The following is a 14,512-nucleotide window of genomic DNA, read 5'->3' as shown; positions in this document are numbered from 1 at the left end:
TTTCATGGAGCTGGCTTTGTGCACAGGGGCATTGCCATGCTGGAACAGGTTTGGGTCTCCTCAAGTGAAGGGACAATTTCATGCAAACACATTCAAAGACGTCCCAGAAAATTGTGTGTACTAACGTTGTAGTAAGATTTTGGGGAAGAACCACATATGGCTAGAAAGGTGTCCTAATACTGTTGGCCATATATAGTGTATGACCCTATAACCGAAATAACTTGTCAAGCATGTAAAAATTAAACTATCATTTATAATGTTTTATAATGCTTTTTGACCAATCAAATTCAAGCAAAAAATAAATACAAAATTCAATTCACACTACATGCTGGTTTTATCCAAACTATCCACGCACTAGGAAAATGGCAAGATGCCCCAACATGGATTCTTTTCATATAATAGCAGTCTGGGAGTTTATTATTGTTATTGTGTTTATACCACAGCAACTAGCCCATATTCACAACTTTAATATCTTAATCAACAAAACAGAGCACATGTTAATAGTCAGTCAAATGGTTAATCGCTTACATTATAATGACAAACAGCATCTACTGCTCCAGCATCTCCTTTCTTACTCTCGAAAAATGTCTCTTTCTAAGAGACTTTCAAAGTATCTCCTGAAGAGTTTTTACTATGAAATCATGAACACGTAAAACTCCTTCCCTAAATGTAAAATAATCCTATTCTGTTCATTATTAGTTTTAGATCATGTGAAGCATCTTCCATATAAAACCCTGTGAATAAGCTAAAAAATAATGCCCATCTTCCAACCAATCAGGTTTGAGAATTCAAGCGTGCAGAGGTATAATAGGTAAATAAGGTTAACGCACCTCTTGTGCTAGCAGGCCATTCATATTTAATCAGACTGGATTTACGTACCTGTACCTGAGCCCTGGGTGTGTTTAGGTTGCTGTTTTCTAGGCTTGGCGAAGAAACAAAAATCCATATCTTAAAATGTTCGAGCCAGATCAGTTCTCCAGTGTGTGTGTGTGGCTACACAGCTTCAACTACCAAGTACAAAGATCAACTTTAAGTTATGTCATGTCCACCGGTCACACTTTGCGCCACACTTGCCTTTTTTTTAAATACTATGGTTGCTCATTAAAAGCTTATTTCCATTAATGATAAACTACAGCTGTCTGACATTCCACATCATGCAGATGGTGTCCAATATATGGACAGAGTTACTAAGAAACCAGACTTTTCAATTATTATATACAAGTTTCTACACCAAACTGATGGCAAAGATTTGGTGACACACAATTGTATTGGACGTCTTTGTGTGTGGTAGTTCCATAAAGATACCACTTTCAACCACCAGCAACTATCTGGGACAGCATAGTGAGCACCTAGCGGGACCCCAGCAACCACATCCTACCTTGGATGAAAAGGAAAATGAAAAACTTTAGGCTTCAAGAAAATGTGTTCATAAACTTTAGGCTTCTAAAGATAATTTTTTTTAAACAACAAGGACACAAAAGGAAATTACCCAGCAGCCAGAAAACATAAATCATTTGCAATGGCGTGACAGATCCTACAGAGGGAAATAAACTTATAACTTATATATATATATATATATATATATATATATATATATATATATATATATATAAAAATAATTAAAAAAAAATATTTTAATCAGTGACTCAGTGAACAAGCAGAAAAGAGAAAACACATGGGGACACAGGAAGAAGTCTGTGAGACACAGTGAGAAATCTGCAACCATTAAGTTTTACTACAAGTTGGAGAAAAAAAAAAAGGATATAAATGACCGAGTTGTTAATGTAGAGCATCAATCTTTTTAGCATCAGATATTACACACACACACACACACACACACACACACACACACACACACACACACACACACAGATTTAGAGATATAACTCACTCAGATGCAGAATAGACATCTGCCCACTACTGCTGTTAGTCCTGTTCTGTTGCTGAAACATGTCCCTTCAATACTGTGTGTGTGTGTGTGTGTGTGTGTGTGTGTGTGTGTGTGTGTGTGTGTGTATACACTTAGGAAATAAGACCAGAAACCAATTATTGTACTTTTGACCAGAAATGCACATTGTGGTGACTGCAGCACTTTTTGCTCTCTCTATATACACATGTCTGTGTGTGTGTGTGTGTGTGTGTGTGTGTGTGTGTGTGTGTGTGTGTGTGTGTAAGCTCACAGGAAGGTGTGTTACAGACTGTGACCAAACCCAACGCCATGCTTGACCAACAAAAAGCAAATCATTCTAACAGGAAACCATTTAACACAGACACCCACCCAAACACAGAGAGAGAGATAGAGAGAGAGAGAGAAAACATGATATTTCATGATACTACTCAAGCAAATTTTTGGTCAGCAGTTTTACTCTATATCCATCTCCTACCCTCAATGACAAACTCACTTCCTCAGAACACACTTTCTCTTTCTCCCACTCTGCATATCCTTATGCTCAGATATTCAAGCATTTTTCTTCATAACGCCTTCTCTAACAAATTGCACTGATCAGCATCAGCACGTCTGGTGATATTATAATTCCAGATCATGTCATGATTGAACGACAAAAGTGGTGACAACAGTTTATCCAAATTAATAAAACATACAAAATGATTACTTGAATAATCAGCGCAACAAAAAAAATGTCAGTCATGGCTCCAGCACAGACATCATTCAGTCTGACCTAAAATTTAAACAGAAGCACAAACAAAAACAGTTTTTCCTAAAGGTCTTTTTATGTACTTTTTTCTAGATTTAGAAGTTTGCACTAAGAGTTCAGAATGTTTATCCCATTTTTGACTTAAGAAATAATCTACAGCATGGTCCAACTGAATTATGATTTGCAGATCACTGCTAACAAAATGAAGTGTGGTGTCTGATCATACTGCAAATAAATGAGATCGTACCATGTAAAAATACACTGTATGGACAAAAGTATTGGGACGCCTGACTTTTCCAGCAATATATGTTTCTTCCCAAACTGTAGCCACAAAAGTAGAGGCACACAATTGTACAGCATTTGTTTGGAGGTTGTAGCATCAAATTTTCCCTTCACTTGAACTAGGAGACCCAAACCTGCTTTATTAAAGATATCTTTGCTTGACACCATATCCTTTTTGTAGGGCACCAACAAGAAGAAAATTAAGTACTAGTTAGATATATGCTAAACAACCTGAATCAACATAAGTTCCAACAAAGAGATGCACAATCCCTCTTAAAAACTTAGAAAAATGGAAGCAACAGATCAGCCTCAATGCAGATATTCATCAGAAAGCAGATATTATATTCTAAGAGCTTTATTTAACAGTAGATGAATAAATAATGATGGTACATCATCAGGTGGCACTGTAAATAAATATGAATAAATAAATAAATGTCAGTCTACGTGGCTGGAAAAGAAAAAAAAACAAAACCCTGAAACCACATCAGACGTATTGTGAATCATTCAATGTAAAAATATTTGCTTCAGCATCACCTGCTTATGTCCCATATCTATAATCCATTGTCTGTCATTGTCTTACACTCGAACACTTACCGTTACACTCCAACAAGGAGCTCCGGCGTGTGTGTGGGCTGTTGCTGGTCCCCTGAACCAGTGCGAGCGTGAGGCTATGCAGAAGCTGCGAGAGCCTCGTCACAATTCTCTGAGGAGTCTCCTGACTCTCGCGCAGCAGCTCCTGCAGAGACATCCGACCTCGATTAGGAGCCCAAACTTGAGCCGACACAGTCTTCTGATCCGTCTCAAGCTACTTCCAGAATAACAGAACCTTACTCAACTTCTTCACTGAGAAACAAACGAGAATGAGACATCTTCACACTCCGGTGTGTTTAAACATACTCCCAGTTCTCACTTTCTCTCTCACTCCCTCACTCTCTCTGTGCTTGCATGGAGGAGCGGACCTTAGGAGAGGCAGAAAGGCACAGCTGATTCGCCAGAACGTTTCAGCACAAATCCCCATCTGCTCTGATAATTACACGGACAGGAGCAGCAGAGTAGGCAGCATACACATGCGTGAGCACGTAGCTCATCTGAAGCGTTTCTCATACGCCACTTAGGGGACAAGCAGGCAAAATTTCTAAACAAGAGGCCAGAGAAGGCAGCATGAATATGCCAGACTGTACTACTGTAAGAGTAAAGCAAATTACTCTGCCATCTCTGGGCACTTTTAGATCTACTGCTGAGCTTTCCTAAAAACACAATTATTTATTTTTTTTAATAAAAAAAAAACCTGAACCATGTTTAAAGCAGGAAGTAATTAAATGAAAGACAAATACGACTGCACACGTCAGATCAGCACATGCAGGTGACCTCGATGGCTATGCCAAAGAAAGAGAGATTAGCCAGCTTAAAAGCAGAATGCACCTGTAAACCCTTTAGTCCACCAACTCCCAACATCACAACGCTAACGTCACACTGACTTCACTTCACTCCGTATGCTGTTAATCAGACAACCAGAACACATTAAGAACACAATATACACTACAATGCATCCGGAAAGTTCTCAGAGCTTCACCTTTTCCACATTTTGTTGTTACAGCCGTATTCCAAAATGGATTAAATTCATTATTTTCTTAAAATTCTACAAACAATACCACATAATGACAATGTGAAAGAAGTGTGTTTGAAACATGTACAGCCTCAAGTCTTTTTAAATATGATGCTACAAGCTTGGCACACTTATTTTTAAACAGTTTCTCACATTCTTCTTTGCAGAACCGCTCAAGCTCCATTAGGTTGGATGGGGAGCGTTGGTGCACAGCCATTTTTAGATCTCTCCAGATATGTTCAAACAGGTTCCAGTCTGGACTTTGGCTGGGCCACTCAAAGATATTCACAGAGTTGTCCCTCGATCCTGACTGATCTCCTGGTTGCTGCTGCTGAAAACCATCCCCACAGCATGATGCTGCCACCACCATGCTTCACTGTAGGGATGGTATTGGTTCTATCTGTGTTTTTCCTAGTCTGAGAGTCCTTCAGGTGCTTCTTGGCAAACACCAGGCAGTCCGTCATGTACCTTTTTACTGAGGAGTGACTTCCGTTCTTCACCAATCAGGCCTGTATGGCAGAGTGGGGGTGCTGTAGAGATGGTTGTTTTTTCCTGAAAGGAGGTTCTCTCTCCACAGAGAAACGCAGAAGCTCTATCAGAGTGATCATCAGGTTCTTGGTCACCTCTCTGACTAAGGTCCTTCTCCCCGATCGCTCAGTTTGGCGGGTGGCCCCGCTCTAGAAAGAGTCCTGGTGGTTCCAAACATCTTCAATTTATGGATGATGGAGGCCACTGTGGTCATTGGGACATTGAATGCTGCAGAAACTTTTCTGTACCCCTCCCCAGATCTGTGCCTCGATACAATCCCGTCTTGGAGGTCTACAGACAGTTCCATTTGACTTCATGGCTTAGTTTGACATGCACTGTTAACTGTGGGACCTCTTATAGTCATATAGAGAGGTGTGTGCCTTTCCAAATCATGTCCCACTGAATTTACCACAGGTGGACTCCAATCAACTTGCAGAAATATCTCAAGTGTGATCAGTTGAAACAGGATGAAACGGAGCTCAATTTTGAGTGTCATGGCAAAGGCTGTGAAGACTTACAGTATGTACATGTGATTTTTTTTATGTCTAATAAATTTGCAAGATTTCAAACAAACTTCTTTTACATTGTCATTATGGGGTATTGTTTGTAGAATTTTGAGGAGAATAATGAATGTATTTAATTTTGCCCTATGCTATAAAACATAGTAATTTATTGTTCCTTTACAATATAATAATAAAAAATAAATAAATAATAATACTGCTGTAAGTACATAAAAAAAATTGCTGCAAAAAACAATATCTACTGAGTAAAAATAACAACCACAACACAACACTTCCTAATGGGAATTGACCTGATTTCATTAACTGTTCCTCTCATCAGTATCTAATGATGCTGATGAGTAATGGGAAACGTTAACGTTAGGTTTTCCAGCTTCTACCGGTTTCAGTAAAAGTCAATATAATAACATGAAGGTTGGTTGTGGATGAATGGAACGCGTGAGCGTACCCAGCACAGAAGCCGAGTAGACACTAAAGTGGATTTGAGATCATGGACAGTTTTCTAATTGTGCTGGGTTATGGTGGTGTAGTTCTGCATGGTTATTCTTGGACTTCTTATTTTTGCCTTAAGGATTTCCTTTTCCTGTAGATAATCTTAGATTTGCATTAAAAAACTATTATGTAAAAGACTTATGCTTCTTGTCAATTACAAAAAACTAAATTTTATTTATTTTGTCTAAAATGTCTTGCCTTATAGTGAACTTTTCCTACCAACTACAGAGTTATGATCTGTTCATCAGCACATCCAGGAACTCGGAGAGAGACAGAATTAGAAAGAAAAAGAAAAAAAAAAACATTAAATAGTTTCTGCATTAATAATTTGTGGATTCTGTGACACACACATCACCGTAAATCATTCATTCATCCCTCGTTCAAAAAAACAATAGGAAAAGTACAGTTTGGAAGACAGAAAGACTGAGATGGAGAATCTTGCCAGGATGTGGATACCCCCAGCACATCATTCTTTTTCTATCCAATCCTATAAACCATTCTATGGCAGCAGAACTAAAACACGTACCCTCCTTACACACGCACACGCACACGCACTCCTTTTTCTCACAGTCCCATACAAAAAAAAAAAAAGAAACATCCTCATTGCAGGGCCTTGGCAACTCTGTTTCCGCAGCAACATGCAGCCAATCAACGATGGATAATGAAGTTAACAGTACAGTGTGGTGATATTACAATATGCATTATTGTAATATTGTAGTATCACTAAATTAACATTACTACTACTACTACTACTACTACTACTAATAATAATAATAATATCACTGCAGTGTCAGTATCTGTCCAACTAGAGTTAATATCCTAACCTAAAAATGTTGCATTCATCTTCATATCCATGTACACTACAAATGAGCTGCTGCCATGTCCTAGAACTCAGAAAGCCACTGCCAATTTTTCAGTAGGTGTTTATTTATAACGTGACAAACCACCTTGGAATTCTGATATCCTCAACATCTCTGCATTTAAAATCATTTTCCCACACAAATAGTATTCAAATTGTATGTACAAGCCCACTTAAAATATGCTGAACTGCTAAAGTTTTTATCCACTCATAAATAAAAATCCACTTGCAAAAAAAAAGAAAAAAAAAAGAAAAAAAAAAAAAAAAAAAGTAGTAAGATATTTGACTTTGAAATATTGTGAAGTTAAAGTGAGTCTCCCCAAATGAAAATTTTTCTATATGCGAAAATGCTTCTTAAGTATAGTTACTGTCCACCGCCACTGCCTTTAGCCAGATATGGGAAGTACAGATACTTCATTTCATTTGAGTTTTCTAGTATCAGTACTTTCCTTCCGTATGTATTTTCCTGACAACTTTTTACTTTTACTAATTGAATTTTTTACACAAATATCTGTACTTTCTACTTGTTACATTTTCAAACGAGGCTCATTACTTTAGTTTTAATCTATTTGGTGATATGAGGCAATAAAAAGTATGGGGTTAACGTGGATGAGACAGAGGGAGTCAGCGATGTAAAAATAACTAAGAACAGAGACATTCCAGATCATCATCATCTTTTCTCTGCTTGTGTTCTATATGGTGGATGTTCAGCCTGGATACATTCATTAGGTAACAAAATGATTCATTCTTTTGTATTAATATAATAATATGAGGTGAGACCCAGTTACCAGTGTGACACTAAAACAGGTAGTAGTAATGGTTACTTATTACTTAAGTACAAGTCAGAGCCCAAACTTCTTTACTTTAAATTAAGTGAAAACGTGCAGTCAATACTTCAAATTTTACCAGAGACTTTTAAAAAACATGAGTTGTACAAACACCTGTACTTCTACTTAAGTATGTGTGTACCTTTGCCATCTTTGTCTTTAGCTTCCAGTTTTTCACTGTGCATTCAGAGATGCTTTTCTACTTGGAAAGAGTGATTATTTGTGCTATAGTAACCCCAACCCTAACCCTTCAGCTCAAACCAGTCCTGCCATTTACTATCACACTATATATTCAGCAATGCCATTTCAACTGTGAAAGAATGAAAAGATGTACACATGGAAAACACAGGTAATAAGTAGTTCCTGAAATACTTAATCTAACCCAGCTGGCCTCAACATTCATGCTATAATAAAAATAATTGAGATCACAGTTTTCTCACTATGGTGTTTGTGAAAGATCTTGACCTCTTTTTATTCATTGAGCTGCTGGCACATTATTGGTGAATTGAATAATAGCAGGTGTATAGGTGTACAGCCTTTTTTTTTTCTTTTTTTTTTACAGGGTAACGAGTAGCCATGCAAATAATTTCCTCATGGCCTACTTTCCCATATGTGCCACATTGTGTTGTCTTGTGAGTGTTAAGAGCATAACTGTTTTTGTGGTACATTGTTGCCGCTGTGGTGGGCCAGCAGTAGTGGTGCTAGGATTTGAACTCATTATCATCTGGTCAGTGTCTTAACCCCTGAGCTTATACTTGTTTTGTAGAAAACCTCCACTTGTATTAGATTCTCAGAACATTTCAATTTATTCATAAGGCTGTAAACTAAAATTAATTCCCTACCTACAACTTGTAAAAGCCACAAAAACATGAGATTTTAACTTGCTAACATCTAAATTACAAGTTCCTTACAGTGGATGTACTTCAAATCAAAATGGCTGCCCACATTTTGAACAATGTAAAGAGCTCTTTCTCTACTTTCAAACTAGCTTAGAGTAGTATTGTTTAGATCTATTACTATACAGACACGGTACTTGGTGATACTAATCATAGAGTTAAGAAGGTTATTATAGACATTAGAGTTAGCGCTAACTTAAAATGGCTAGCTTGTTGCTAATACTGTTTGCTATTGTCCACTGTTGTAGCAGCATTACATTTTTAGTCCAAAATGCAGCCATTTACAGAGGTGTAAAGAAAATCTGAAATCGAACTTAAGTAAAAGTATAGATCCCTTACTGCAAAACCTACTCCATTACAAGTTAAGAGTCACCAATTAAATATGACTTGAGTAAGTACTTGAGTATTTGACTCATATTGAACATAGACTCAAAGATGCACTAGTCCTCAACACCAAGACACATTAGTTTAATAGCCAAAAACTGTTGATTTAAGGTTTTATTTCCTAAAACAAAAATCAAATTGTACACCTTAACACTGCATTAACCATCAACACAACAGCCTCAACATGAAAATTCAATGAAGATCAAACAACAAAAAGACCAAGTAGTAATGCAATCCTTCAAAAAGTAATCTTCAACTTAAATTAAAGTACAGCATCATTTCATAAAGTACCTGAACCATTAGTATTTAATGGACAATTAAAATGAGAGTAAATAATTCTAGATTAAATAAAACCAAATATTTAAAGATATCTGGCTGATTGCAAAATCAAATCAGTAACAGTCAAGTCAAAAGTACAAATATTTAATCATAAATGTAGTTAAGTAGAAAGAAAAAGTTGCTTATATCTTTAATACTCAGTAAAACTAGAAAGTAGCCAGTAACAAAGTACATTTACTCAAAATAATTTGCGGTTCATTACCACTTGGGCCTGTTTTAAGCACTTTGCAGTAGCAGAATTACAAATCTGCGGCCTTATTAACCATATATATGCGCAGTTTTGCAAATATGGCACAAGAAAGGACAACAACATGGAATTTTTACACAATCTGGTAATTTTACACAATCTGGTATAAATATGCCCAAAATATATCTTGGGCAAACGTAGTCAAACTTTGTAAACAATGTTTGTCATATATGGTAGTTTGGGGGTGTTTTAAAAGTAAATCTATGTGTTCTGTAATGCAGTAGTCACATTTTTGAAAGCTTAGATACCCAAGACCCCGAGTCATAAAATACAGATACAAAAAGATTACATTGCTGCATTAGTATTAAAACTAGAGATTACTGTGGTAGGTTGAAAGGCTTCAGGAAGATAATGAGAGCAAGCTAAAATAAAACTACAGACATTTATGATTACAGACTCCAATCCACAGACATCATATGCTGACAAACCTTGTATTTGCTGGCGATATTAGTAAATGCAATATAACATTTGCAGTGTTACAAAACATAACAGATGCATACTTATGGATGTGGTTAGTGATTCAGTATGAGTCATAAAATCTTAAAATGTCTCATAAAATGCCATGCAGTGTGACTGAGTGAGTGAGTGTGAAGTCAGAGGTGTGTTGGATTACATTGGGGGAAAAAGTAATAAAAGAAATAAAAGATTATAAGGCAACAACCATTTGCTGGTTTTGGATTTAAATGTGCTGTTTTTGTGTTTATACATACATATGTAAATGTGTGTGTGTGTGTGTGTGTGTGTGTGTGTGTGTGTGTGTGTGTGTTAGTATGCAGTTGCAAGTGCCAGCATAACATTCATACTTAAACCTGCTTAGAGTTCGTTACTTGTACAGCTTCTCTTCCCTTCACTTGAACTATTAGACCCCAAACCTGTTCCAGCATGACAATGTAACTGTGCATAAAGCCAGCCAGTATCAGGATCCTGATTGACCAGAGCTCTGACCTCAATGATAATGAACACCTGTGGGATGAACTGGAACAAATCTCCACAAACACACTTCAAAATCTGGTGGAACATCTTCCCAGTAGAGTGGAGGTTATTATAACTGCAAACAGGGACTAAATGTGAAATGGGATGATCAAACGGCATAGAGACACATCTTGGTCAGGTGTCTACAAACTTTTGTTTAGAGTGTATGTATAGCCTTCGAAATACACACTTTAAATAGAACTCCAGAATATTCCAGATCACGTCATACAATAAATCAGTCAGCTGTTCAGATGACAGTCACAGTGACACAAAAGATACACAGCACTATAAAACCAAAAATAACAGATCTCGCCTCACTTTCCAGGGTAAATAGAGGTGGAAACAGTGTAGGCTGGGATGATCGATTGCGAGGAGCTTTGTGTCTCTCTACAGCCTGAAGAAAAAGAAAAAAAAACTTCAAGCGGACTTTCATTTGAAAAGAAGTATAATAAGATTTCTGGCAATCCATATTAGGTGTTTGAAATATGGTTTTGTAACTACACGTTGTCCTTGGGAAAATCTGCAGAAACTAAATGTACAAATAGAAATAAAAGGATGCAATAAAGACAGAATAGTAGCACAACATAGGTTGTGCAAGCAAAAAGATCTTTCCAACAGGAAAAGCAGCAGATTTTAGGGAATAGCTGCCTCGTGTGTTAAATGTAACTGACATCATGACCCACATATTCCAGTGACTTAGCACTTAGACAGGCTGCGTTTGTCCTGTGACAGGTTTCCTGCACCTTAAAGCTCTTTGTGAGGAAGGATGCAGCAAACAGAGCAAAAGAGAACAAGTCCCAGGAGCTCCATTATAAGGGGTGCAGATTATGGCATTAATAGCGGTACACTAGGACTTTAGTGGCAACCAAAGTCCACTTTTGGGCCCTTAAGCAAGGCCCTTATCTTGTCTGTGCTCCAGTGGTGCTGTATCATGGCTGACCCGGCGCACAGCTTCTGAGCAAGCAAAGAATTGCACTGTGCTGTAATGTATACAGTATTTGACAAATAAAGACTATTCTATTCAAATTACCAATCTGGAATTATTATTATTACTAGTTTTGCTTTTTTTTTTTATCCTACTATCAAAAACATGTTAAAAATAATTACTGTCATTCATTCATTCATTCATTCATTTTCTCCCGCTTATCCGTAATTCGGGTCGCGGGGGCAGCAGTCTAAGCAGGCCCCCGCCTTCGACTGCTGCCCAATCCTCACAGCACCGTCCCTTACGGTCCCTCCTGCAGGTGGTGAGCCCACTGGAAGGCGGCCCAACGTCACGGACCTTGATATTTCCCTCGTAAGGGACCCCTGGAGCATAGAGGGTTAAGGGCCTTGCTCAAGGGCCCAAGAATGGCAGCTTGGCGATACCGGGGCTCGAACCCCCGACCTTCCGATCGGCAACCCAGCGCCTTAACCGCTGGAGCCACCACTCTCCCATAATTACTGTCAGTAAAATGCAATTGAAAAAAATCTGTAAATGATGGAAACTGTTAAGTGAAAGTGAGCATGCTTCAAAATACAGCAGGTTTGATGTTAACGCCAGAAAGGATATTTCAAAAAAAGGTAAAAAAAAATAAAAATAATCCTTAGCCTTAAAGTCTTAGGCTAAAAAGATATAAAGATCTGCCTTGTAAATTAGACCACCATGGGTTTTTGTGTATGCAAGAGTGTAGATTAAATCTGCAGGTTGTTTATGTGTGTGTGTGTGTGTGTGTGTGTGTGTGTCTCAGACTGTTGCAGTGTTCAGCCACTTTGATGTGTTGGATATTAGTTTATTGATTCTGGGGTTTTTTTTTCCTTACAGGAAGAATTGAGGATTGAGGGGCATGCTATAGAGCTCTGAACCCAACCCTACTGAACACCTTTGGGAATTCAAATCCAAGCTGCCACTGCTGGGCACTTAAGCGAGGCCCTGAGAAAGTTTCTCTGGATAAGGGAGTCTGCCAAATGCCATAAAAGTTATTGTACTTATTATACGAGTGTATATTGTAAAAGTATTGCGACACCTGACTTTTCCGGCCATATGTGGTTCTTTCCCAAACTGTTACCACCAATTTGAAGAGACTTTTTTTCGGACATATTTGGATGCAAATGAAATGATGGTAGCATGAAATGTTCCCTTCGCTTCAACGTGAAACCTGTTCCAGCATGACAATGCCCATGTACACAAAGCCAGCTCTATGAAGACATGCTTTACATGGGTTGAAGTTGAAGATCGCTTCCTATAGATCTCTGACCTTAACACTACTGAACACCTCTGGGATGGATTGGAACACTGACTGCATCCCAGGACCCCTCAAAAGTACACTTGAAATATGTAAAGTGTGATACATAACTAAACAACTGAAAGAAATCATTTAACACTTAAACGCACAGGAGAATATTTCAACATGTAATCATTTGAATTTGTTTTTGAAATATGATGTGGCAAATAACATGATATATTGGAGTCAAAAGTATGTGGACACCAGCCCATAAGATTCAAATGTGCTTTTCTTTTTTTCTTCCTTCTTTTTTTCTTTTTTTTTTTATAAACATCCCATTACCCACATTCACATTTTATTGCTGCTACTGATGTAGGTGAGGGGTGGAGGCCTGGAGTGCAGTCAGTGTTTCAGTTCATTAGAGAGGTGTTCAGTAGGCTTGAGGTCAGAGCTCTATACCAGGCCACTCAAGATGTTTCAAGACTTTCCCTCCAAACCATGTAAATCATGGGTCTTCAACTGCGGGTCTATGACCCCTAGGGGGTCCTCGGCGGTACTGCAGGGGGTCTGCTAGTTAATGTTGAATAACAAATATTTTTGTAAAAAAAAATAATAATAAATCGAAGAAAATATTTATTTTTATTTATTGCGACAAATTATAGTTATATTAAATTTAGAGCTGATGTTCGTGTGAATACATAATAGTCCATATGAGAGCTAAATGAAAATCTATTCAAATAACAACTGTAAACAACTCAATAAATTGTGATTCTTATTGCAAAATATGTTTATGATGATGCATAAATATTTTTGAAAGATTTGAAAATATATGAAAATATACAGACAATGATGCATGTACAACAACATAATATTTCCAATTGTCTTAACATAATAGAACAGAATAGAATAATATATGATGGTGGCTATGTTTGACATATTTTAAATCAGAGGGTCCCTGCCTCATGTCTCTATCGCATAAGGGGTCCTTGACATGAGGAACATTGAAGACTCCTAATGTAAACCATATCTTCATGAAGATGGCTTTGAGCACAGGGGCATTGTCATGCTGGAACAGGTTTTAGTTTGAGGGTTAAGGGTCTTACTCAAGGGCGCATCAGTGGCAGCTTGGTGGTACCAGGATTTAAATTACAGAAAGCCTTAATGTTTTTTCACCAGATGGATACATGTTTGCATAGAGAAGCTGCACAAGTAACGAAACTGTAAGCAACTTTAAGCATGAATGCAATACTATAGCATGCAAATACTTGTAATTGCATACTGACAATAACCCAGAACAACCATTTGCCTTCTAATCTTTTTTCTTTCCTAAATGTAATCCCGCATCCATTACTACACACACACTCACTCAGACACACACACACACACACACACACACACACACACACACTCACTCAGAGAGAGACACACACACAGTCACTCAGAGAGAGACACACACACAGTCACTCAGAGAGAGACACACACACAGTAAGAGAGAGCGAGAGAGAGAAAGAGAGAGACCCCCACACACACTCACACTCACCTCACTCAGAGAGAGACCCCCACACACACACACACTCACTCACTCACAGAGAGACCCCCCCACACACACACAGCACACTCACTCACTCACAGAGAGAGACCCCCCCACACACACACACACACTCACTCACTCACAGAGAGAGACCCCCCCCCACACACACACAC

General features: G+C 38.0%; 2 protein-coding genes across 12 annotated transcripts in view; one reads left to right on the top strand and one right to left on the bottom strand.

The window, feature by feature from the left end:
• setd4 (SET domain containing 4) overlaps window positions 1-14,512 on the top strand; it is a 493,820-nt gene that overhangs the window by 402,162 nt on the left and 77,146 nt on the right. The gene's annotated exons all lie outside the window — the stretch shown is intronic.
• The window catches only part of mcf2la (mcf.2 cell line derived transforming sequence-like a), a 96,643-nt gene that overhangs the window by 73,515 nt on the left and 8,616 nt on the right, over window positions 1-14,512 (bottom strand). For 4 of the 11 annotated variants that reach the window (XM_083523093.1, XM_083523101.1, XM_083523087.1 and 1 more), the window contains exon 1: window positions 3,531-4,026. The exons of 3 other annotated variants lie outside the window; for them this stretch is intronic. In XM_083523093.1, coding sequence (XP_083379219.1) covers window positions 3,531-3,684 — 154 coding nt within the window. In that variant the 5' untranslated portion in view covers window positions 3,685-4,026. Of the gene's footprint in view, window positions 1-1,891; window positions 2,107-3,530; window positions 4,027-10,922; window positions 10,999-14,512 lie in introns of those variants that run through there. 4 more of the 11 variants (XM_083523100.1, XM_083523092.1, XM_083523082.1 and 1 more) reach the window with 3 other exon arrangements.

This window comes from Silurus aristotelis, assembly GCF_946808225.1.
Source record: "Silurus aristotelis genome assembly, chromosome: 20".
In the NCBI taxonomy this organism is placed as follows: domain Eukaryota; kingdom Metazoa; phylum Chordata; class Actinopteri; order Siluriformes; family Siluridae; genus Silurus; species Silurus aristotelis.
Note: the sequence above shows the minus strand (reverse complement) of the source record. Positions and strands in the feature narration are given on the sequence as shown.